This window comes from Aythya fuligula, chromosome 27 (genome assembly GCF_009819795.1).
Source record: "Aythya fuligula isolate bAytFul2 chromosome 27, bAytFul2.pri, whole genome shotgun sequence".
Classification (NCBI taxonomy): Eukaryota; Metazoa; Chordata; class Aves; order Anseriformes; family Anatidae; genus Aythya; species Aythya fuligula.
In genome coordinates, this window is record NC_045585.1 from 3,930,060 (window position 1) to 3,951,498 (window position 21,439).

The 21,439-nt window shown below is 56.8% G+C and overlaps 4 protein-coding genes across 5 annotated transcripts; 2 read left to right on the forward strand and 2 right to left on the reverse strand.

The window, feature by feature from the left end:
• The first annotated feature begins 343 nt into the window (after positions 1–343).
• On the forward strand, positions 344–6,341 carry SLC18A1 (solute carrier family 18 member A1). Its single transcript, XM_032204014.1, has 16 exons — positions 344–360; positions 707–891; positions 1,082–1,442; positions 1,621–1,679; positions 1,971–2,054; positions 2,163–2,255; positions 2,393–2,482; positions 3,433–3,476; positions 3,596–3,656; positions 3,760–3,855; positions 4,911–4,989; positions 5,098–5,149; positions 5,354–5,417; positions 5,495–5,614; positions 5,790–5,923; positions 6,228–6,341. Exons 1-16 carry the CDS (start codon positions 344–346, stop codon positions 6,339–6,341), a joined length of 1,653 nt encoding a protein of 550 aa, XP_032059905.1.
• A 1,590-nt stretch (positions 6,342–7,931) lies between these two features.
• On the forward strand, positions 7,932–11,043 carry MAK16 (MAK16 homolog). The gene is made up of 10 exons (XM_032204212.1): positions 7,932–7,967; positions 8,392–8,441; positions 8,570–8,679; positions 8,764–8,828; positions 8,949–9,100; positions 9,398–9,452; positions 9,542–9,616; positions 9,957–10,076; positions 10,165–10,221; positions 10,450–11,043. The coding sequence occupies exons 1-10, from the start codon at positions 7,953–7,955 to the stop codon at positions 10,633–10,635; spliced, it is 885 nt and encodes a 294-aa protein (XP_032060103.1). The 5' UTR covers positions 7,932–7,952; the 3' UTR covers positions 10,636–11,043.
• On the reverse strand, positions 11,022–14,111 carry TTI2 (TELO2 interacting protein 2). Its single transcript, XM_032204016.1, has 7 exons — positions 13,489–14,111; positions 13,039–13,225; positions 12,775–12,867; positions 12,282–12,469; positions 12,053–12,196; positions 11,438–11,600; positions 11,022–11,163 (listed from the first exon to the last, which is right to left on the reverse strand). The coding sequence occupies exons 1-7, from the start codon at positions 14,109–14,111 to the stop codon at positions 11,083–11,085; spliced, it is 1,479 nt and encodes a 492-aa protein (XP_032059907.1). The 3' UTR covers positions 11,022–11,082.
• Positions 14,112–14,805: 694 nt separating this feature from the next.
• Positions 14,806–20,637, reverse strand: RNF122 (ring finger protein 122). 2 transcript variants are annotated; one of them, XM_032204149.1, is made up of 6 exons: positions 20,568–20,637; positions 16,960–17,116; positions 16,061–16,106; positions 15,680–15,721; positions 15,330–15,409; positions 14,806–15,246 (listed from the first exon to the last, which is right to left on the reverse strand). In XM_032204149.1, exons 1-6 carry the CDS (start codon positions 20,590–20,592, stop codon positions 15,132–15,134), a joined length of 465 nt encoding a protein of 154 aa, XP_032060040.1. In that variant the 5' UTR covers positions 20,593–20,637; the 3' UTR covers positions 14,806–15,131. The 2 variants fall into 2 exon arrangements, with proteins under 2 accessions (XP_032060040.1, XP_032060039.1); XM_032204148.1 differs by having other exon boundaries at positions 15,330–15,412.
• Positions 20,638–21,439: the final 802 nt, after the last annotated feature.

Genomic DNA, 21,439 nt, shown 5'->3' on the forward strand with positions numbered 1-21,439 from the left:
TCAGATCATATGATGGAGGGTCTGGAGATTTTTCTCTGTTTTGTTTTTTTATTGAAAATTGATAAATACCATTGCCTGGGATTTCAGGAAACCACAGGAGTACTGGCAAGAATGATAGTTGAGGCTCAGCTCTGTTCATTTTGCCGCTTAGTCGCTCAAGTTGCTACCAGCTATAAAAACGTAAAGGGCTAATTGGTTGGGTGGCTTAGCACAAATTTCTCTCTGATGTTTTCGGTGTGACCGAGCGAGTGATCTTCTCTCAGCCCCTCTGAAGCCCTGATCTTAATCACATATGTTAGGCTTTCAAGTCCTGAATCTTGCCATGACATTTCAATTAGGTCAAATGAAAAGACACGCAAGGTAAATGAATTTTCTTTGAGACCTAATTTAATCTCCAAAGAACAAACAGGGAAGGAAAGATGTAGAGATTACCACAGATAAGCTACTGGCCTGATTTGTGCTTTGAGTCTTTGAAAGACGACTTAAGTGATGCCTTGAAGCAGAGACGAGATGTCTCCGGAGAGTGGAAAGGGGCTAGAGAGTGCTGCGCCTCTTGGCCGTGATGACTTTAAATGTGAGATTGATGAAAATACGGTTTTTCATAGCAAAACCGGTGCTCACAGGGCACAGACACTGAGCGATCTTAGGCAGGAGGGAGAAGCCTTGAACCCTCGGGAGGTGCTAACCTCCTGCATCTCCTACAAAGGTGTCGGGACGCCCCCAGCCCTGAGCACCGGGAGGGAGCCAGAGGACCGAGCCCCCCGGCGATGCCCCCGGGTGCCGTCCCCGCGCCCCGGCGCTGGCTGGCAGAGGGCAGGGCGTCACGGAGGCTGGCGCTGGCGGTGGTGTTCGTGGCCCTGCTGCTGGACAACATGCTGCTGACGGTCGTGGGTAGGGCTGCGGGCCACCTCGGGGGGGATCCTGCACGCGGGGATGGCTGCGGTTTTGCTGGAAGGGGACAGCCACGGGGAGGGATGGGTGAGGGGGCTGCCAGGGCATCATCGTTGAGCCAGCATCCAGTTCAGCTGCCACAAAACCAACTAAAATCATTAACAACCCCCCCCCCTTTTTTTTTTCCCAGTACCGATCATCCCCACCTTCCTTTACACAACAGAGTACAAAGGTGCTAACAGCTCTGCTGCCCCTCGCCAGCCTGAGTCAGCTCCTCCAGCCGTGGAGGCTTCTCCTTTCTCCTCCGTGTTCTCCTATTTTGACAACAGCACCGTGACCGTCTCGGGCTCCAGCAGCACCGCAGAGCCGCTGAACGGGACCACGAGCGGGCACACGCTGCCGCCCCCCACGAGCCCCTCACCACCACCGAGGGGCTGCCTGGAGGGCGAGGAGTTCCTCGCCAACGAAAATGTCCGCGTGGGGCTGCTCTTTGCCTCCAAGGCTCTCGTCCAGCTCATGGTCAACCCCTTTGTGGGCCTCCTGACCAACAGGTACGTCCGAGACCCGCTCAGCACAGCCCTTTAGGGTGGCATATTTCCCCATCCACGCGTTCAGGAGGTGCTTACAGCCCCTCAGAGATGTGCGGGGTAAGGCTGGGCAGCAAGGCCAGGTCTCCGCCGGGAAATGAGCAACCCCCGGTGAGATTCTGCCTCTTTTCTCCTGTTCCAGGATAGGATACCACATCCCCATGTTCATCGGCTTCATCATCATGTTCCTCTCCACAGTCAGTGAGTATTGCCCTGCGGTCTGCCCTTCACACAAAGCAGGATGCTGGGCCTTTTCCCCAGCCACCGATCTGAAATAAAAGCAGAAAGAGAGAAAATTCCCCTGCTGTGTGCCCAGGCATGAGAAACAAGAGACAGCAGAGCAGCTGCCTCAGAAACTGGAGGCAGGAATGGACGAGCAGTGCCCTGCACCCAGCAGCACCCAGGCTGGGGGCAAACAGAGGCTGCTGTCACCCTTGGCAGGGTTTTAGATCTGCAGCTCTGCCTGACGCTCTGCTTCTCCTTCCTCTGCAGTGTTTGCCTTCTCCGGCACCTACACCTTGCTGTTCATTGCCCGAGCTCTCCAAGGCGTCGGCTCCTCGTTCTCATCAGTGGCAGGTGAATGTTTGAGCTCCCTGCATGCTGCTTCACCCAGCCTCGGCTCCTGCCCTACGCCACAGGGTCTGCGTTAGCTCAGTGAGCATCTTGGGTTCCCTCTGCCCCCAGGCTTGGGCATGCTGGCCAGCATCTACACGGACGACTTCGAGAGGGGCAACGCCATGGGCATCGCTCTCGGAGGCTTGGCTTTGGGTGTGCTGAGTAAGGATATTTTGCTCCCGAGGGGTTTTGCACCCGCAGCACCTCCATCACACGCTGCTTTTGGTGGGCTGAGCATCCTTCAGCCCCATGGCCATGCCTGGCCCCTGCTGCTGTGTGACGAAGCCTTTCCCTTGCAGTCGGGGCCCCCTTCGGAAGCGTGATGTACGAATTCATGGGGAAAGCCTCTCCCTTCCTGGTCCTGGCCTTCTTAGCCCTGCTGGATGGAGGTGAGGAGCTGAGTGGTTCAATCCAACCAAAAAAACAAAGCCCGTGGCAGACACAAACGCTGCTGTCTTGGGAAGGATCTCACAGGGCCCGTGTGAAGGCAGAGGCAGATGAATGCAGCATGGGTGCTAGCATCAGCACGGGTTATTCTGTTATTGCTAAATCATATGTTTCCTACCGCCAGATGCATGACATAGCAGTACAGGAAGAATTAGTCCCTCATTACTTAATAAACCCTTTGATTGCTTTAATGGCTTGAATAGCACGCTCAGTAAAGCTCTGCGAGCAGAGTGCTCTCTGTACAAGGCACACGTGGTGCTGCCTGCAGACTTTGCCGGTGTGAACGGGGATCTGTGTTTTCTCAGAGAGAGGTACTATAAATCCAGGCCACGACGGTGTTCAGAGTGCAACAGCAAAGTTAGAGATAGCAGAAATGTGCATTTTTAGTGGAAAGCATTACGCTAATTAAATTACAGTCACAGTTACCATCTTTGCCTAGATGTAATGTGAGACATCTTTAATGAAGCGTGTAAGAGCCTTAGGAAAATGAAATATCGGTTCCCCACACCTGAAACCTTTTATTTTTTTTATTTTTTTTCTTTCATCCTATTCTTTTCCACGTCTAATTTCTGCCATGCTCCATTTGTGGCTCGATGGTGAGCAGCTCCGAGCCCGACAGCGAGCATTTCCAGATCTGTTTTGTGCCCGGATAAACCACTTGGAGCACGATGGCTGGCTCCTGCTCCTATTTCAGCTGACGGGAGCTCTGCTGTGCTCCCACAGGGGCAGGGCTGGCACCCAGCTCCCCCCACGGTGTCCCACGGGCACAGCTCCCTCATCCCTGGGGTCTCTGCTGATGGTCAGCACCCCGCCGAAGGAAAAGCCAGCGGGAGACGTGGCCTGAAGTGCTGCCACCCCCAAAACTAGCCTAACAGCAGCATTTTCTTCCCAGCTTTGCAGCTTTGCATCCTGCAGCCCTCCAAGATCTCCCCCGAGGTGAGTACGCTTTCCTCCCTCCTAAGAGGAGAGGGGAAAGGCGCTGTGAGCAACGTAGGTGGGAGGGCAGCTCGTGTCCCCCCTGCCCACGGCACCCGTGACCCCTCCATCTCCACCAGAGCACCCAGGGCACGCCGGTGCTCACCCTGCTGCGGGATCCCTACATCCTGGTGGCTGCAGGTAAGGTCTCTCCACACCCAAATCTCCCCATCGGCTCCTGCCTGCCCCATTCAGCAGCAGGAGCAGCCCGAAGCAGAGCTTTTCTCCTTTTTCTCCCCACCAGGAGCCCTCTGCTTCTCCAACATGGGGGTGGCCATGCTGGAACCCACGCTGCCCATCTGGATGATGCAAACCATGTGCTCCCCGAAATGGCAGCTCGGTAGGCTGCTCCAATTTCAGCTGGAAGTGTCCTTAGCGGTAGCTGCACAATGTGTTTTTCCCTATTATTGAAAAAATTGTATAGAATCGGGCTCCCCACAACAGCAATAACAGCAGAAGAAAGGCAGTTTCGTGCACATGAAGCCTGTTGAATCCTCTGTTCTGCAGGGCAGAGAATCGTGGCGTGCTGGGCTGGAGTCACGGCAGCCAGATGGGTTTTGCAGAGGCAGCTCTGAGTAAAACAAGGCCATTTTGAGAGTCCCACAGAGGGCAGGATGGTACATGCGAATTACCAGCTGCCTCGAAAATGTGATCTGGAGATAGCATTGTCTGTCTTTGCTGCAAAAATAAAAACTGATTGTTATAAAACCCAACTGGCTGGGGAATGACCTGGGGGATGCCCCAGGCTACACTTAGATCCCAAATTGAATTGCAGCCTGGGAGCAGCAGGGCTGAGAAAGCCCCTAATCGAGTTATTCTCCGCTCAGGCAGGAGCATCCATCCCAATAAGAGCTCGGGATGCTTCGCCTGAGCAAGTGAGGGGGCAAGGGTGGGCGAGGGCAGAGCAGCGTCCCAGGGCTGAGCTGAGCTCGAGGGGAATCTTTGGGGTGAGAGGTTTCACTGTGTCCTGTTACAGAGGGGACAGAAAATTAAACCTAAATCTGGGTGTTTCCATAAGGAAGTTGTCTTAGTGAAATACAGCTGGCTGGTTTTATTTCCAGTCGGCGGGAGGGTATATTAAAAATAAACAACGGGTAAATCAGCACGCTGTTCAAATATTTACATTTGGCTACATGATGAGCACTGAGCTTTACGCTTAAAGCAGTTTTATTCCGCTGTATTTGGTGAGCCAAAAGCAGGGAGAGAGAGGTGGAAGAGGAAGAAGATCTGACAGGAGAGGAGGTTGAAAGCAGTGGGGCTGAACAGTTCTGATTTCGCTGCTGGTTCCCCAAATGAGACATGCAGTCAGTGAAGGGAATGCTTTTGCAAATTCTCGCCAATTCCCCGTATTTCCTGGAGGATTACATGCTCTTTTTTATTCCTTCTCTCTCCTAGGGATGGCGTTCCTTCCTGCCAGCATATCCTACCTCATCGGCACCAACCTCTTTGGGGTCCTGGCTAACAAAATGGGCCGGTAAGTGGAAGGTGGAGATTTCGGCCCAGCCCTGTGATGGCACCGACTCTGTTTGTCGTGCTGCGATACCGAGAGCATCACCTTGTGCTAACTGTGGCCTCCTTGCAGGTGGCTGTGCTCCCTGATCGGCATGGCCGTGGTGGGAATCAGTCTCCTTTGTGTGAGTAGAGACAATTCTGGGAATATTCTGTGGAATAACCAGCAGGGGTGTGTGGGTGAGAGTATAGACGATCCCCTCCGCAGGGAGGGGACAGCAAAGCCCCAAATCTGCAACCAGACGTTCAGAGCATGCACCCCTGGGTGCGTTTCCCTCCCCTCAGAGCCCTTCTGGCCCCATTCACGCCTTCTCTCTTTCTTCTCCAAGGTGCCTCTGGCCAAAAGCATTTACGGTCTGATCGGCCCCAACGGCGGGCTGGGCTTTGCCATAGGTAAGCTGCCAGCGTTCGGGTTTCAAAGGCAGCCCGGAGGAGGCGATGACTGCCGAGCCTGTCCTTGCTTTGGGCAGGAATGGTGGATTCCTCCATGATGCCTCTCATGGGCTACCTCGTGGACCTTCGCCACACCTCGGTCTACGGCAATGTCTACGCCATAGCTGACGTTGCCTTCTGCATGGGCTTTGCGATTGGTATGGCCCAATTTGTGCACCTTCACCCCGTTTACCACCCTCTCTCCACCCCCTGTTCACTGGCAGCAACTGATTCTGCCACAGTAACAGATCCCCTCCAAACCAGAGAGGCAAATTTTGCTCTTTTTCTGTCATCTGAGCTTTTTTTTTTTTTTTTTACTTTTTAAACATCCAGGTCCATCCACAGGCGGTGCGATTGTGCGAGCTGTGGGGTTTCCCTCACTGATGGTCGTCATCGGAGTTCTCAACATTGCCTATGCCCCTCTCTGCTGGTACTTGCGCAGCCCTCCTGCTAGGGAGGAGAAGATTGTGAGTTTAAGTTTGGTTTATTCCCTTAAAGCATAGGGGCTGGATAATCCAGAGGCTTGTGGCAGATCAGAATGAATTTGGCAGGGACTGTGTCTTCCCTTTTGGGCTCTACTGTGCCCTCAGCGAAGGGACAGAACAATCAGACAACAAAACCAGAAACGTTTGGAGCTATGGTCCTTCTAACTCACAGATTGTGTTCCCTGGGCAAAAGTTGGCTGCTTTGGATTTTTTTTAAAAGCGGTAATGCTCCCATTTATTATTAATCACCATTCTCACTGAAGCATGACTTCTCTCCTTCATCCAGGCCATCCTAAACCAGGAATGCCCCATGCAAACCAAAAGCTATACCACTCAGAAGCCCCTGCGAGACTTCCCTCTCACAGATGACAGTGACGTGGAGGCAGAAAATGAGGAATAGCAGCAGCAAGGATGCGTGTCCTGTTTGAAGCTTAAGTTTACAGAGCCGTGGATGTGATTGCCCCAAGAATAACCCCGACTGCACAAGACTAGTGACACAGGATGAATGTGGGCTGTGTTGTTCTCCATTCTCCAGGCCATGCAGCCCACATCAGGGACCCAGGATTTGGAGGCTCTGTCTGTTTAGCTGTGCTGTTCCTTTGCTGTGTGATTTCCAGGCAAGTCACCCAAATCACATCTCATCTGTAAAAAAATTAGGAGGATGAAAAGAACTGCATCATCCTGTCCTGCAAAACAACACTGTCCTGGGCACAGTCTGCCCACGTAGTAAGGGATAAGACCAACACCTCTCCCAGATGAGTCCAGTGGCATTTGCTAATGTCTTTAAAGTCCTTACTGCTCTTGAAAGAAAAGCACCAGAGAAAACTGAAATGAAATAATTAGCGACATTTCTTTCACCTGTGTCACTGCCAGTCTGCCAATAAAGATATCTTTGTACTGTTAATGTGCTCCGTGCTCGTCTGAAGACAGCTAAAAAAGAAGTTCATTGTTGTCTCGGTATAGCTCTATGTGTTTTCCCATTTATGTGCCGTTTATGGCTTCTTGTGCATCCCTTCTACCATTCACGAACTTTAAGAACCCTTTAAGAAATTCAGGTAGAAATTAGGTTGAAAGCAGTTTTAAAATCAGACAAAGAATTAACGAAGCTACTTAGCTCACTTGCACGAGTGACTAACAGAGCACTTTTAAATCTCAGCTTTTAGTGGAGATGGGGTAACAGGCTGTTTGTGACCCCAAGCCATCACAATAAGCAGTACAGTAGGTTGATTTAATTGCCATTTTTCAATTTCCTGGCCCTGAGTTTAGAAAGAGAGCAGCTGCACTGTTTACAATACTAATGAAGTGTAATAAATTATCTTTAATACGGAAGTGATGTAAAGAGGGAGAGTTAGGTTATAAAAGTCACCAAATAATTATAAACCTGTCAAAGGAATTCACATGATTTTTATTTATTTATTTATTTATTTTTGTCAGTGAAATCTCAAAACTTGTAACTTCTCCAGCTCCACAGCTGGCAGTTTATGAACTCATTTCTGCATTGAAGGAGCAGGTGTTTATGGAAGGTGACTCCACTTGCCAAAAAACAACAGTTATCTCTGCTCTAGAGCCCCAGCAGCACAATGCTTTTGCCAGGAGGAAACAGGATAATAATAACTAAAATTAATCATCATTTGGTACCTCATGACTCGTTACCAAAGGTCATAAGGCTATCATCAGAGAACCTCACGTACAGAGCATGAAACCCTCGCCCTGCACGTACAGGATGAAATTATATTTCTTAGGCTGACTGGAAATGACTAAGGCTAAGCCTGCCCTAAATCAACGTGGCTATTTTTATCTTCCACCTGCTTCCCTGCCTCGCCAAGACCTAAAGGAAAGCGCTCCTCCTCAGCAGCACCAGCTGCCATTTTGTATCGCCCCGGCCCCGTCGCCATGGCAACCCGCCGCCATGACACCCCGTCGTTGCCATGGCAACCGCCCCGCCGCTCTCGCGAGACGCTGCTAGCCCCGCCCCTTCCGGTAATGGCCGCGCGGCCGCCGAGCCGGCAGCATGCACTCGGACGATGTGAGTCCGCCGCTTGCTTCGGTCCCGTCCGCCGGTTGCTTCGGTTCCGTCCACCGCCTCCAGGCAGCCGCGTCGCAGCCAATCAGCGCCCGCCCCGCCGTTGGGTCGGCTGCGTCCGGCCGGGGCAGCGCCCCCCCCCGCCCCATTCCAGACACGTGGGGGCGGCTGGGGGCAGATTTTGGGGGGGGGGGGACCAGGAATAATGGGAATGGGGCTGGGGCTGGGGGGAGAAGGGGAGTTTGGGGGCAGCCAGGGGGTGGCCCTGTGTTTCCTCTCCCTGCCCCATTAGGTTGGGGGGTGCTGTGTTACAGCCTGGCTGGGGGGCAGAGGGATTTGGGGGGGGGGTCGGTAATAGGGTTGGTAATGGGGTAGGGGGGCGCAGGGTGCTGGGAGGGGGTCCCTGATTGGGGTTTTGTCCCCGCAGGTTGTCTGGGACACGCTGGGGAACAAGCAGTTCTGCTCCTACAAGATCAGGTGAGTCTATGGGATGTGGCCTCTGGGGCTGATGTGCTCTGGAAGGGGGGCAGGGCAAATTTGGGAATTTGGGTGCCCCCAGCTGGCAGCGCGCTCCCTGCGAGCTGCGTTTCCCTCGTCACTTTCAGGACGAAGACGCAGGGCTTCTGCCGCAATGAGTACAACCTGACCGGGCTCTGCAACCGCTCCTCCTGCCCGCTGGCCAACAGCCAGTACGCCACCGTCAGGGAGGAGAAAGGTGAGCGCCCGGCTCTGTCCCCACACACAATTGGGGCTTTGGTGCCTCTGTGGGGTCACCTTCCTCTTCTCCTCTTCCCTCCAGGCCGCTGTTACCTCTACATGAAGACAATCGAGCGGGCACCTTTTCCCAGCCGACTGTGGGAGCGGGTGAGTTATGAGCAGGCTGCTGCCCGTGGCTGCTCTGACCTCCTCCCAAGCACAGAGGTGTTCTTGGGGTGTTGCTGCTCCGGATTTCAACCCTAATCCTTTTTCCCCCCCCCCTCCCAGGTTCTGCTGAGCAAGAACTATGAGAAAGCCCTGGAGGAGATAGACGAGAATCTCATCTACTGGCCCCGCTTCATCCGGCACAAATGCAAGCAGCGCTTCACCAAGATAACGCAGTACCTCATCCGCATCCGCAAGCTGACGCTGAAGCGACAGTAAGCGCTGCTACGAGCGAGCTGCCGCCTTGGTTTGCTGCCTGCAGAGCCCTTCCCTGGCTCTAGTGCCCCTCCAGGCACTCGCTGTTTTCCAGCAGGGTGCAGGTTTTGGCAGGCTTGTAAAGAAACCCAGTTAAAAGCGATGTAATTGTGGTGTGAGGTGACTTTATAGGTGCACCTGAACTAGAACAGCCCCATTTCTGAGGATGCAGCCGCTGGTTTTTGCCCTGAGCGAGCATTTTCTCACCTGCTACAGAGGAGGCTGAAGGATTCCCTAATTTTTCTTGTTCCCCGCAGGAGGAAAATCGTTCCCTTAAGCAGAAAGATTGAAAGGCGAGAGAAAAGAAGAGAGGTAACGTGGCTGTTCCCTGCGATCTCCTCTTGGTGCTTCTGTTCTCGCGTCTCTGAGCGCGCTGACACGAGGCCTCTTTGCTCTGGTAGGAGAAAGCCCTGATCGCTGCTCAGCTGGACAACGCCATCGAGAAGGAATTGCTGGAGAGGCTGAAGCAGGACACGGTAGGGATCACCCCTGTCAGAGCACAGCAGGAAAAGTGCTCCCAGTGCCCTCTGTCCCGATGCTTCTGCAGGGAGGGGGTGCGGGTTGGTACGAAGGGAGGGCAGGGGGTGACTGCTGAGTGGGTTTGGAGCAGCCTGGAGAACTTCTTCCCCAAAAGGCAGAGCCCTGAAACGTGAATTTGTTTTTTTAGAATAGGAAATTGTCTTTTCTGTGAAGCTCGTGCTTCAGAATTAGGAAAGTGGGAACCTCCAGTTGAGCCTGGCTTGATGCAGGCCTCAGACGACCCCAGCACCGCTGGCTGTTTCCCCTCAGCACCTCACAAAACATTTTCCTTTTCAGTACGGGGACATTTACAACTTCCCCATCCACGCCTTCGACAAAGCTCTGCAGCAGCAAGACGAAGGAAGCGAGAGCGAGTCTGACGTGGAAAAGGAAGAGGAAGAAGATGAAGACAAGGAGGTAAGGGTAACGCTCCCCCCGCAGCACCACGCTCGATCTTTCCCTGCTGGTGAGGGTTGTGATGAGCTCCCGGCTTCGTTTCTTACAGGAAACGGATGAAAGAGAGTTCGTGGAAGCAGATGACAGCGACATCAGTGACTTTGAGGTAAATAAAACACCAGGCGTGAATGTTTGGAAGTGACCTCCACCAGCCTGGTGTCCCTGGTGATGGATCAGAGCTGGTGGAAGCGGGTTTGAGGAGCACAAGGCAGAGTCAGGCTGCTCTGCTGCACCCCTGGCCCTCTGGCTGGGATCAGGAATTAGGAAGTGGGATTGGATAATTCTGCAGAAAGTGGAGGTTTTGGTACTAGACACACATCTCTTCCTTTCTCAGGACATGGATAAGTTGGAGACGAGCAGCGAAGAGGAGCAGGAAGACGAGGAAGAAACAGAGAAGAAAGCACACTCCAAATCCAAGGGGAAAACTCCCCTGAAAGGGCCAACCAGAAGAAAACGTCCCCACCTGGAAATCGAGTATGAAAAGGAAACAGAGCCAGCTGCCAAGAGTAAAGCCTCCTGACTCCCTCCTGGACTGGTGTTTTTTACTGAATGACCACATCTGTCCTCTGGATCTGCTCCAGCTTCGCCCCTCTGAGCACCATCAGAAGTTACTTCTCCAATATTTTAGAGCAAAAACTTTCTTTTTTTTAAAGGAAAGGAGGGTTTCAGGATGTCCGGGTTTCTGTCCTGACCCCAGGCAGTTGCAATAACTTTGGACAGCTCTGCACAAAGTGCAGTTTTTAGGAAGAAGGCTCCCCAAAACCACGCGAGGCTCAGCTCAGCGTGCTCCAGGAAAGAACCTGGCCTCAGAACGCCGCTGCAGCAACCCGCAGGCAGCTCGGAGAGGCACAACCAAACCTCGTTTGGGGCAGGTATGAGGCTAACGGGGCAGAGATGGGGGAAAGACAACTTAAAAATAAATATTTTACTGTACAAAGCCGGCGAGCAGTGGATCAGCCGTGCCTCCTCACGTGTTCTCTTGCACTTTCCTGAGGCAGTCCCGCACGCAGCTCTCCTCGCAGCTGCTGTAGACGCCCTCCAGCAGGATCTGGAACAGAAAGCAGCGTTTTCCAGAGCCCTGGCACACGGAGGCTAACGGCATTACCAGCCCTGCCCAGCGGTCTGTTGGAAGGGAATGATACCAAGCACCTTATCTCTGGTTGTACATAAAGTCACCCATCAGTTAGGTCAGATACTAACCCCGGGGTGGGTGGAAATATTTGCAAATCTTGTTTTACTGAAGCAGGCTCCTGCATGTAGTGTCCTGCTGCTTCCTTTAAGGGGGCAGAGAGCAGAAATGAAGCAGGAGGTCCCCAGCTCACCTTCACCTGTCCCGCAGAGCAGCGATCCAGCAGGATGAGGCACTCGGTGGCCCCCTGGAGCAGGGCAGCTTTCACCGGCTCCGGCGTCGGGCCTTGGTCGGTGTGGACATCCCACATCATCCTCAGTAGGGCCTGGAGGAGCTCGGGGAGCCTGCAGGGCATCCTGAGAAGGGAATCCAGCACATGCAGCTTTTTGTAAATGCTCTTTGTGAGCCGGGTAAAGCACAGCCCTGCTCAGCAGTTCCAGCCAGTGATGTGTGAAGCTAAACTGCAGTTGGGCTGGGAGGGAAATGCAGGTGGAGTAACAAAAACTGCCAGCACAGGGCCCTAATTAGCAGCATGGGGCTTATTACGCAGCTCTGCTGTGCACAGAATGTAGATTCTGTAGATTCAGCTCTTAGCCAAAGTTATTTTCACCTGACTTTTTCCTGCTCTAGAAGCACGAGGGCCCAAATTAACTTTTGGGCAAGGTTTTCCCAGGAAAGCAGCAATGCTAACGATTGTTTCCTAAGAGGTTTTGGAGCCCTTTCCTCAAACAACCCTAACTTTGGCTCTGGAAAAGACGTAACATTCAGGATAAGCTTCCTTAAGGATCTTTCACCCCCAGAGCAGCACCTGGGCCAGGCGTGCTCTATGGTGCACCTCAGCGTCTGCAGGATTCCCAGCCTGGCTTCCTCCTCGGGGCCGTCGCAGACTTCCAGGTAGCCCACGATGACTCGCTGCAGCCTCTTCAGGTGCCGCACCACCAGGACGCCCAGCCTGCCGCCACGAAGCACAAAACTGAGGGAGGAGACACACCCCAGGGCTAAAGCACATCCCTGCGGGTTTTGGGGGCTGCTCTCACCTCTGCACGAAGGCAGGCAGGCTCCTGGCGTACAGGCGCCGCAGCGCCAGGCGATGCTCGGCCTCCATGTGGGTCAGCAGCAGCTGCAGCACCTCGTCGGAGCGGCTGGGAGCTCTGGGCTGCTGCTGCTGCCGGTGCTGAGCTCGCTCCAGGACGGGCAGCAAGTCCAGCAGGCACAGCAGCACTGCCTGGGGGGGGACAGGACGCCTGGGTGATCCCCCAAAAGCCCCCTCACAGCCCCCCCAGTTCACTTGGCAGCCTGCTACTGCCTGCGGCCACCGAGGCCAGCCCTGTCCAGCAGGGCTGCCACCTCCTTTGAGTTGTTCCTAAAATCCTCTGAGTTACTCCTGGCTGCAAGGATCGGCTGTTAACAGCCCGAAGCTAGACCTGGAGCACCCGTGAGCACTCCTCCTCATGCCCTCAGCTCCCTGTCCCATGTAGGATTGATCCACAGCACTGTGAGGCTGCTAAAAATTCAGTTCTGCTGCCCTACCTGGAGGAGGGGGGCCTCTCGTGAGTAGAGGTGGTTGTAGAGGGCGTGGTACATGACCTGAGCCCTGTTGTACTGGCACAGATCAGCACCTGGCTGCAACAAGAGGGAGAGAAACATCATTCCTGTGCCTCATGCTATTGAGCAGGGGGCAAAATCCCAAGGTTAATACAAAAGCCATGAAAAAAAGTTCGGAAATCCAACAGGCACCCAACCCCCTTCCTTCAAACGACGCCCACAGAGGGATGTGGCTCCCCAGCCCCTTACCACATTGAGGACGAGGTGATGCAGGCAGCGCACGCCCAGGATCTTGTTCTCCTCACGGTAATCGTCCGAGATGAGCAGCGACGGGGGGAGGACGCTCTCCAGGTAGTGGCTGAGCCAGGGCCGCATGACGTGAGGCAGCGTCCAGGAGAAGACGTGCTTCGTGGCAGGGTTACGCTTCCACGTGTCTCTAGAAGCACAAACTCAGTGAATGCTGGAACTGCAGAGCTCTCATTTCTTGTAGTTTGTCCCTCTCTGTACAGGATTTCCCTTCCTCCCACCCCATTATGGGAGTGTTTGCAAAGTTCTTGGTCCCATGTTTATCACCTAGTGCTCGTACCACGTGCACTCACAGCTGCACCAGCACAATTCCACGATTCTCCCAGTATTTCCTCCGTGGAGACCGGCCAAACACGCCACCCTCTCCGCTGCAGCCCTCCCCTCCTTACTCACTTGGTCAGCTCCTGCTTCAGCAGCCCCATCACGGCCACAAATCTCCCCTCCTCGTCCTCCTTCTTCCCCCGCAGGAACTCCGCCACCGACTCGCAGTCTGCAGCCCGAACCAGCGACTCCAGCAGCTCCCTGGCCACCGCCCGAGACCTCGCGTTTGTCCAGGGCTGGTCCACGACGTGTGTCACAGCGAAGATATAGATGGGCGCTGCCACACGGCGCAGGATTGGTCCCACCACGGGCTCACCCGGAGTCTCTTCAGTCCTGGCAGCCTCCAGCTTGGCGAGGAGGCGCAGGAGCACGGCGCCCACCTCCACCGCTCGCTCAGCGACGGCCTCGTAGGCGCTGTCCTTGGCGGGCAGCTCGGCAGCCTCCTGCTGCTGCTCGGGAGGCGCCGCGAAGCGGCTCAGCGAAGCCACCAGCTCGCCCAGCGTGCCGGGGCTCACGTCCCCGAAGAGCCGGCGGCTGCCCGCGGCCTCCAGGAGCGCCTCCAGCTCGCTGAGCGCCCCGGGACCCTCAGGGGTGAGCGGCCGGGGCTGAGGCAGCGCCCGCTCGGCCGGCGGCGGGGCTGGGGGCGGCCGCTCCCCGGGTACCTGAGGGGGCTGCACGAAGCCGGCGAGCTCCATGACCCCCTCCCTGGCTCCCCGCGCCCTTTAAGCGCTCCCCAAATCCTTTAAGCCCTCCCCAAAACCCTTTAAGGTTCCCCTAAATCTTTTAAGGCGCCCCCGGGAGGGAGAAGCCGCGACGCTCCTCAGCGCTCCCCTCACACACAACCCGCCGCCGTAAAGCGCGCCGCCGCCGCCGAGCTCGCAGCCGTCGCAAAACCACAACTGTCGTAAAGGCGGGGCGAGTGGGCGTGGCGTTGTGTGAATAAATTAGCATGGGTAATAAGGCAAAAACGGGGGTGATTTTTGGCCCCAAAAAGGCTCAAAACGAGAAGCAGCGAGCGCAGATCTGTGGTGGACACTGGAATGAATTAAATAAAGTGGGAAGTTTGGGATGTCGCTGCTCGCCCTGACCTTGGGATCAGTGGCGCGGCCTTGGGGTGGGGCGCTGCAGAAGTGGGCCCGATCCTTCCGGTTCATAGCGCATGATGAATGGGAGCGGCACGCGGCTGCGTGACGTGTGCGCCCTGCGTTACGGAGTGGCACAGTCCCTTCTGAGCGCCGGGGGGTCGCTGCCGTCACTGATGGCGTCGTTTCAGGACATTTTCGTTTAAAATCAGGCCGTTTTGGGGACTTAAACAAATCGTGGTGTTATTAAGGTTTTCCCTCGGCCACCCCAAAATGCCTCGGAAACCCCCCGAGTGCCCAGAGCCGGCTGAGAAACTGTCCTTTTAATCGTGGCGTTACACAAAACTGCGCAATCTCTCCCCAAAACGGGAGCCTCAGAGTCCGGAGGGGGCAGCTACAAAAACAACCCCACGCGGGGAGCAGCGGGGGAGCAGCAGGGGCGCAGCCCTGCCCGTGCCGTGGGCTCTGCCTTCTGTCAGCAAGCCCAGGCGGTCCTGACAGAGAGCATCCAGGGGTGGCATTAAAAATCACCCCCAAAACCAACGCAACGCCCCCACGAGTTAAAAACCCCAGCTCCGAAATCCCGAATCCTCCAAGACGAAGCGTTCGTCCCCCCCAGGGACACGGGGCCGCTCACACCAGCTCGTCCAGCAGCGTCCCGATGCCGGCGCGGGGCTGTGCCGGCCCCGCCATGGGCTTGTTGCACATGGGGCACACGCAGCGCACCTCCAGCCACTTCACCAGGCACCTGCAGGGTGTGTGGGGGGGAAATGTGAGGCTGAAAAACCCCCGTGGGGAGGAAATCCCCGCTCCCCGCTGCACTGTACTCACTTTCGGTGGAAGGCGTGCTGGCACGGCAGCACCCCCAGCTCCTCCTTCGCCTTGAAATCCTCCAGGCAGACGGCACAGGTCTGCTGCGGGAGATAAGATGGGGGTTAGGGATGGTGTGAATGCACAGGACCCTATAAAATGCCCACGCACAGCCCCGCTCCTGCTATGATGCTGTGGCCAGGGAAAGCCCTGGGTGGTGGGGCTGCATCCCAGGAATTTTTGGCAGGGAGTTTCCCTCCCCAATTTCCAACCAGTTTCATGCGGTGCTGGCACATCCCTGTCCTGCCTCGCGGAGCAATGGGGACCCAAAGCACCATCCCCGTGAGCCCCAGAGGGGTTTCTGCGCTCACCCCGTGCACGTTCAGCCTCCGGGCATCGCCTTTCAAAACCACCTGCGGGAAAAAAGGAGACAGGATCAGGAGCAGGAGCAGCCGGGACCGAGCTGGGCAGTGGGATTCACTGCAAACAAGCACTGAGCTGGCAAAAATCCAGGCTGGACGGGCAGCGACCGCGTGTCCAGGCCTGGATCCCATCGGGATTTTGCCAATGGGATCCAAAATGAGCCAGGAAAGGGCAGGTTGAGCTCAGGCACAGCAGCAGCAGTGTCCCATCACGCTGCCTTTGAATATTTCAGGTCAGCTGGGGACGAGAAGCATCAGTCCCTGCTGCACCCCCACCTCCCGCTTGGCCCCAAATCGATGTGTGCGTGTAGGAAACAGCCGTGACTTTACCTCCTTGTACCCGAACCTCTCGCTCTGAGCCTGGTGCCGCAGTTTGCTGGAGAAGAGGGGAGAAAAAGGCACCGTGAGCTTTCCAGCACCCTCAAGAGCCGCCTGGGAGCAGCACAACCCCGAAATTTCAGGAGGCACCAGGGCAGCGTGGCCCTACCCGGCCTGGGGATGGGATTTAGGGCTGAGTTGTGCTGGGGCAGGACCTGGTCCCATAGCACTGGGGAGCCGTCAGGAATCGGCAGCAGGGAGCGATAAGAGCCAGCAGCCCCGATTGTTTGCCTTAGGAAGTCGTTGGTGGCGCAGGAAGCGCTCGATTTCCAGCGCTCGCCCGCCGGCAGCTCCCAGCCCCGCTGCGACTTTGGCCGAGGCGAGGGTGCCAGGGAAAACTGCCTCGGAGAGAGCCCCAGCAAGGCACAGGGGGAAGGAGACCTCACTGCCTTCGCTTCTCCTCCACGCCAAGCCTCGAAACGTCCTTCTGCAGCCCCCCCGGAGCGGCTGAGAGATGCTGGGGCTGGCAGCAGAGAGCTGGGGCATCCCGCAGAGAAGGGCTGGAGGCCCGCAGAAAGGCCAGCTGCTGCCTCCGAGTTTAAAAATAGCCCTGGCTGAGCAGGGAGGGCAATGTAAAGACATCCTCTGCCGTGCAGCGCCGCTCCTCCCCCTGCCCGACACAATGCAGCCCTCCGAAACGTCCCCTGGAAAACAGGAGCCCCTTCCTGCGCTTCCTGCCCTGCTCCACCGCGGGGACCACGGGGGCTGCAGGCGTGCCTGGCCCCGCTCCGGGGTCAGATCCCCGTGGCAAAAGGCTCCTGGGGTGTGGGGCAGAACAATGGGGCACGGGGAAGGGCAAGGCGGGGGCACCTATGGGGCTGGGATGGCTCCGAGGGGGGTGCCCGGCTCACCTGATGAAGTAGCAGCAGAAAATGAGGCTGAGCACGAAGACGAAGATGCCGGTGCCGAAAATGACCATGTAGATGTTGAGCGGCAGGTCCTGGAACGTGATGGGGGGCATCGTGCAGGGTTTAGGGGTATAAATCAGGCCCAGACTGCAGGAGCACCCTTGGGGGAGGAAAGAGAAGTCAGCGGTTAGAATGGAAGAGGAAAAGAGCCCCTGAAGTGGCTGCAGCCACTTCTGTGCTTTCACAGTCCCAAAACCCCTTCTCCAGCAGCACAAATGCGAGGCAAAGTCCCGGTGTCTGGAAGGAAAGGAGGCCCCAGGGGAGCCAGGAGGGGATTTAGGGAGGGATGGAGCTCGGAAAGCCGGAGCAGCTGGTGCCTGTCAGTGCTTGGAGGGAGCCAGGAGCAGCCCCGGGGCTGTGCTGGGTGGCACAGAGACCGAACGGGGCAGGAGGGCACCGCACGGGGTGGTGGCAGCACGGGGAGGGCAGCAGGGTGCCCACCCAGCGAGGGAACACCAAACCCACTGCTGGCTGATGCAAAATCGGGGTCTGGCAGCGGGTGAGTGCTGCTGCTTGTCTCGAAACGGTGCTGACCCCGCAAGAGCTTTGATTTCCCAGCAGATCGGGCTCACACGGGACTTCAAAGCAGAGCGGAGGCCCCGGCAGTGCTCTGCAGAGCATCTGCCCGCGATGCGCAGCGCAGGGACAGAGGTTGCCGGGCCAGCTCATCAAAAAGCTCCTCCAGAAACACTTCTGGGTTTAATTACAGCCCGCTAAAACCCTCCGCCTGCTTCTCAGGAGAGGAGGAAAACTGCTTTCCACCGGGACAGCAGAGACAGGCAGGGCACGGCGTTAGAAAGCTCTGCACGAGCAGCGAGGTCCCTGGGGAGCAGCAGGACGCACACTGATGCCCCCAGCCTCGTGGTGCTCCCAGCTGGGCTTCTGCCGGGTGTCTGTGTCCTCGTGCACGCTGAATTTACTCAGAGTTTACACGTGGTGTGCTGGCCAAACCCTGCGTGGCTGGAGAGAGGCGTCTGGGCTGTAGGAAACGTGTTTTTTTTTTGCTGGCCACGCCACCTCTGCCTCCTCACCCACACAGCAGGGAAAGGGAGGTTTTGTTTGCTGGGTCCTGCTCTCCCTGCCTCCTGCTCTCGAGACCACCAGGTGCAGGGAAGGACAATAAGAAAGCTGTTTTTTTCTTTTTTTTTTTTTTTCCATTTCCTTACTGGAAATGATTGAGAAATGCTCGGAAAATAGAATGAGAAAAAAAAAAAAAAAAACACCAAACAAACAAGTCAATGAGGTAATGCTGGTGTGTGGTGGGGGGACACGGGCTGGCAGCAGCTGTCGATGGGACATTAAAAATCCCTTGCACGGGCACCCGAGGGGCAGCAGAAGAGGGAAAAGGCGAGGTGGAAGAGGAGAAGCCCCAAGTCCCGGCCCTGTACCGAAGAGGAGCCGGTCCAACACGTCCCCGCCAGCCGCAGCACAGCTGGCAAGGCTAATTTTAGGCTCGCCAGCTCAGCCGGGCTCATTCCTGCTAAAGAAGCTTTCCAGCCCCCACGAGCTCCAGGCAGAGCCACGGGCTGGGAGGCGAAGCTGCTGCTGGGGGAAGTCCTCGAGCAGCGGGTCCCAGGGGGGAGATGCGACCCCCTCCCCAAATCTGGGGCCTCCCCAACCCTGGCCGGCCCCTTCCAGCTCCCCCCAGCAGCAGGCTGGGCGCTGGCTCGGCTGTGGTTTTAATTAGCACAACCCCCTTCTCCTGACAAAGGCTTTCAATATTTTTAGCTCGGGAGGCACAGAAGGCAGCTGGTTTTAATACAATGAAGGCCTGAGGGGCACCAAACCCAAACCGAAACAACCCCGTCATCAGCCTCAGTCCACCCGGGGACGGGTTTGCACCTGAAGCCAGGAGCCTTGAAAGCTGCTCCAACAATTATTTAGGTGAAAAAAGGGAGAAAAGAGGACATCTGCAGAAGGGCTGCAGACACACGATGTCTTTCTCACCCTTCTTGCTACCCGAGGGCTGCTCAGGAAGGCGGCGTGCCCTGCCAGCGGAGCGTTTTCTCATGCCAACCCCAAAAACTCCCCTGTGTAAGCAGGAAAGGTGCAGCCCGACCTGTCGGGGCACTGGGGTTGCGCCACCTCCAACCCCAGCAGGTTCAGGCTGCCTGGTGGATTTCGGTGCTGAGCTGGCCCAAATAACAACGCACGCAGCGCGAGGGTGACCCCGTCCTGCTCCCCCGGCCAGGATTAATTCCTCCGGGACACGCAGCCAGGAGCAGCGACGCTTCTCAAGGTCCCAGCCATCCTTCTCACTGGCCTGGAGAAAAACTACAGAGGAAAAGCAGACACCTAACTGTGTCCCCGTCCGATTCCAGCCCTGATGCTGCAACACGCCTCTGAGAGCCCCGAGGATAATTTCTGCCACCAAACGACCAAAAAATGGATGCACGGTCCAAAAAATGCCCCCCACATCCAGGTCTGTGCCCTGCAAAATGCCGGGCTGAAGTCACGGGGCCCCGCAGCATTTGGGGTCGAACAGCACACCTTTAACCACCGCAACCCCCCAGCTCCAGGCAGGATTTTAAACCGGGACAGACACGAGCTCTGCACGGGCACTGGGTTTTTGGGTTTTTGCTGAGCCGAGCTTCTCCCTCACCCCAATTCTTCTTCAACACCAGGAATGGAAAACTCAGCAGGTCATGAAATAAAACCCATTCTTTCCCCTCCCACACAAAAGCCGTGGGCTTCGCATCACAAAATTGAATGCAGCTTCCAGGTCACGTCTGCTGTGATGCGGGAATGGGCTTCCTCCAAAAGGCTCCCCTGTGCCAGGCAGCTCGCAGCGGGGGTAGCCAAGTCCCCGCCGGACCAAATTACCTGCAAAATGCCCCAAACTACGGCTGAGCAACAGGAGGAGCCGTGATGTGAAAGAGGAGCTGCAACTCCAAGCCAGCACAGCGCCTGCCTGCTGCTCAGACCTTTGGGATGTGTCTATGAACGGCGAAAACTTCATTTCTTTACTGAGATTCGGACTTAAACCACCGGCCCCTGTTCTTGCCAGGGTCCTCAGCAGCGCTTCCCCCTGCCCCCGGGGGGGTGACACCAGGGGGGTGACCCCAAAGAGCACGGCACCCCTTGCCTGGGGGGCGAAACTTATTGGGGTGGATGTGGGGGGCTGCCTGCTCCCCGGCATTGCTTCCCCCAAAACTCCCAGAAGGAGCAGCAGCCCCCTGACCCCCCAAAGCCCTCCTGACCCCACAACCCCCTCTTGCCCCCTCCAAACCTCTTGTGCCCCTCCAAACTCCTCTTGCCCCCCCAGACCCCTCCTGGTGCCCCTAAACTCCCTCCCAGCCTCCCCAAAACCCCTCCTGACCCCCAAACCCCTCCTTCCCCCTCCAAACCCCTTGTACCCCCCCAAACTCCTCCTGCCTCCCCCTTTAACCCCCCCAAACCCCTCCTGACCCCAAACCCCCTCCTTCCCCTCCAGCCCCCTTGTACCCCCCATAAACTCCTCCTACCCTATCCCAACCCCCTCCTGGCGCCCCTAAACCCCTCCCAGCCCCCCCAGGACCCCCAAAACCCCCCCAAAAAAATCCTTTTCTCACCGTGGCACCACTGGAACGGGGGCATCCGGGAGCGGCTCCGCGGGGCCGGGCCGGCTCCGCCGTGCGCGGCTCGGGGCCATGGCCGGGAGCGGGGCCGGGCCGGGAGCAGGGGAACGGGGCCGGGCCGCAAACTCCGCCCCAAGCCGGGCCCCCAAGTCCCGGGGCCGCCCCCGAGTTAAAAGAGGGACTGGTGAAGGGCTCCGGGACCCCCTCAGGGCATGGGGAGGCAGCTGGATGTAGCACCGGGTTGGGGCTCGCACGCAGCGTGGGGCCCCCAAGGCGTGGGGAGCCCAGCCCTATAGAGCCCCCCCGGCCCTATAGAGCTCCCCCTGGTCCCATAGAGCCCCCCCCGGCCCTATAGAACCCCCCTCGGTCCCAAACAGCTTCCCCTGGGGGTGTGTGGCCCCCAAAAGGGAAAGCTCCAGGGAAGCTGGGGGGGGTCTCTGTTTTGGGGCGCAGGGTTGGGACCTGGGTGAGGGCTTTGAACTAAAAGAGCAGGGATTTGGGTTGGATTTATGGAAGAAATTCTTCACTCTGAGGGCAGTGAGGTGCTCCACAGGGTGCCCCAAAGAGCTGGGGGTGCCCCCCATGCCTGGCAGTGGCCAAGGTCAGGCTGGGTGGGCTTCAGGCGAGCTGGGCTCAGGCAGGGGGTTGGGATGAGATGATCTTGAAGGGCCCTTCCACCCCAAAGCAGCCTGTGGTCCTGTTCACCAGCCCTTTTGGGAGCCTTGCTGAAGCTCCCAGCATCTCTCAGCCTTGTGCAGGAGGTTTTGGACACCGTCAGCACCCCCAGCCATGCCGGGGAGCCTGCAGGAGACCCCAAGGGGGCCATAGGGTGGGCACCATAGGGTGCCACCCAGGGCAAGGCTTTT

What these genes read in the sequence shown, in the direction of transcription:
- SLC18A1 (XM_032204014.1), top strand. An exon ending in CATGTTCCTCTCCACAGTCA is followed by an intron (nt 1,680 to 1,970) that starts GTGAGTATTGCC and finishes CTTCCTCTGCAG; the next exon opens with TGTTTGCCTTCTCCGGCACC. An exon ending in CTGGCTAACAAAATGGGCCG is followed by an intron (nt 4,990 to 5,097) that starts GTAAGTGGAAGG and finishes GCCTCCTTGCAG; the next exon opens with GTGGCTGTGCTCCCTGATCG.
- MAK16 (XM_032204212.1), top strand. An exon ending in CACCGTCAGGGAGGAGAAAG is followed by an intron (nt 8,680 to 8,763) that starts GTGAGCGCCCGG and finishes TCTTCCCTCCAG; the next exon opens with GCCGCTGTTACCTCTACATG. An exon ending in GCGACATCAGTGACTTTGAG is followed by an intron (nt 10,222 to 10,449) that starts GTAAATAAAACA and finishes TTCCTTTCTCAG; the next exon opens with GACATGGATAAGTTGGAGAC.
- TTI2 (XM_032204016.1), bottom strand. Translation starts at nt 14,111, where the DNA reads ATGGAGCTCGCCGGCTTCGTGCAGCCCCCTCAGGTACCCGGGGAGCGG. An exon ending in GAGAGGCCCCCCTCCTCCAG is followed by an intron (nt 12,470 to 12,774) that starts GTAGGGCAGCAG and finishes GTCCCCCCCCAG; the next exon opens with GCAGTGCTGCTGTGCCTGCT. An exon ending in CTGCCTGCCTTCGTGCAGAG is followed by an intron (nt 12,197 to 12,281) that starts GTGAGAGCAGCC and finishes TCGTGGCGGCAG; the next exon opens with GCTGGGCGTCCTGGTGGTGC.
- RNF122 (XM_032204148.1), bottom strand. Translation starts at nt 20,592, where the DNA reads ATGCCCCCGTTCCAGTGGTGCCACG. An exon ending in GGAGGCTGAACGTGCACGGG is followed by an intron (nt 15,413 to 15,679) that starts GTGAGCGCAGAA and finishes TATCTCCCGCAG; the next exon opens with CAGACCTGTGCCGTCTGCCT. An exon ending in CAGCACGCCTTCCACCGAAA is followed by an intron (nt 15,247 to 15,329) that starts GTGAGTACAGTG and finishes CACACCCTGCAG; the next exon opens with GTGCCTGGTGAAGTGGCTGG.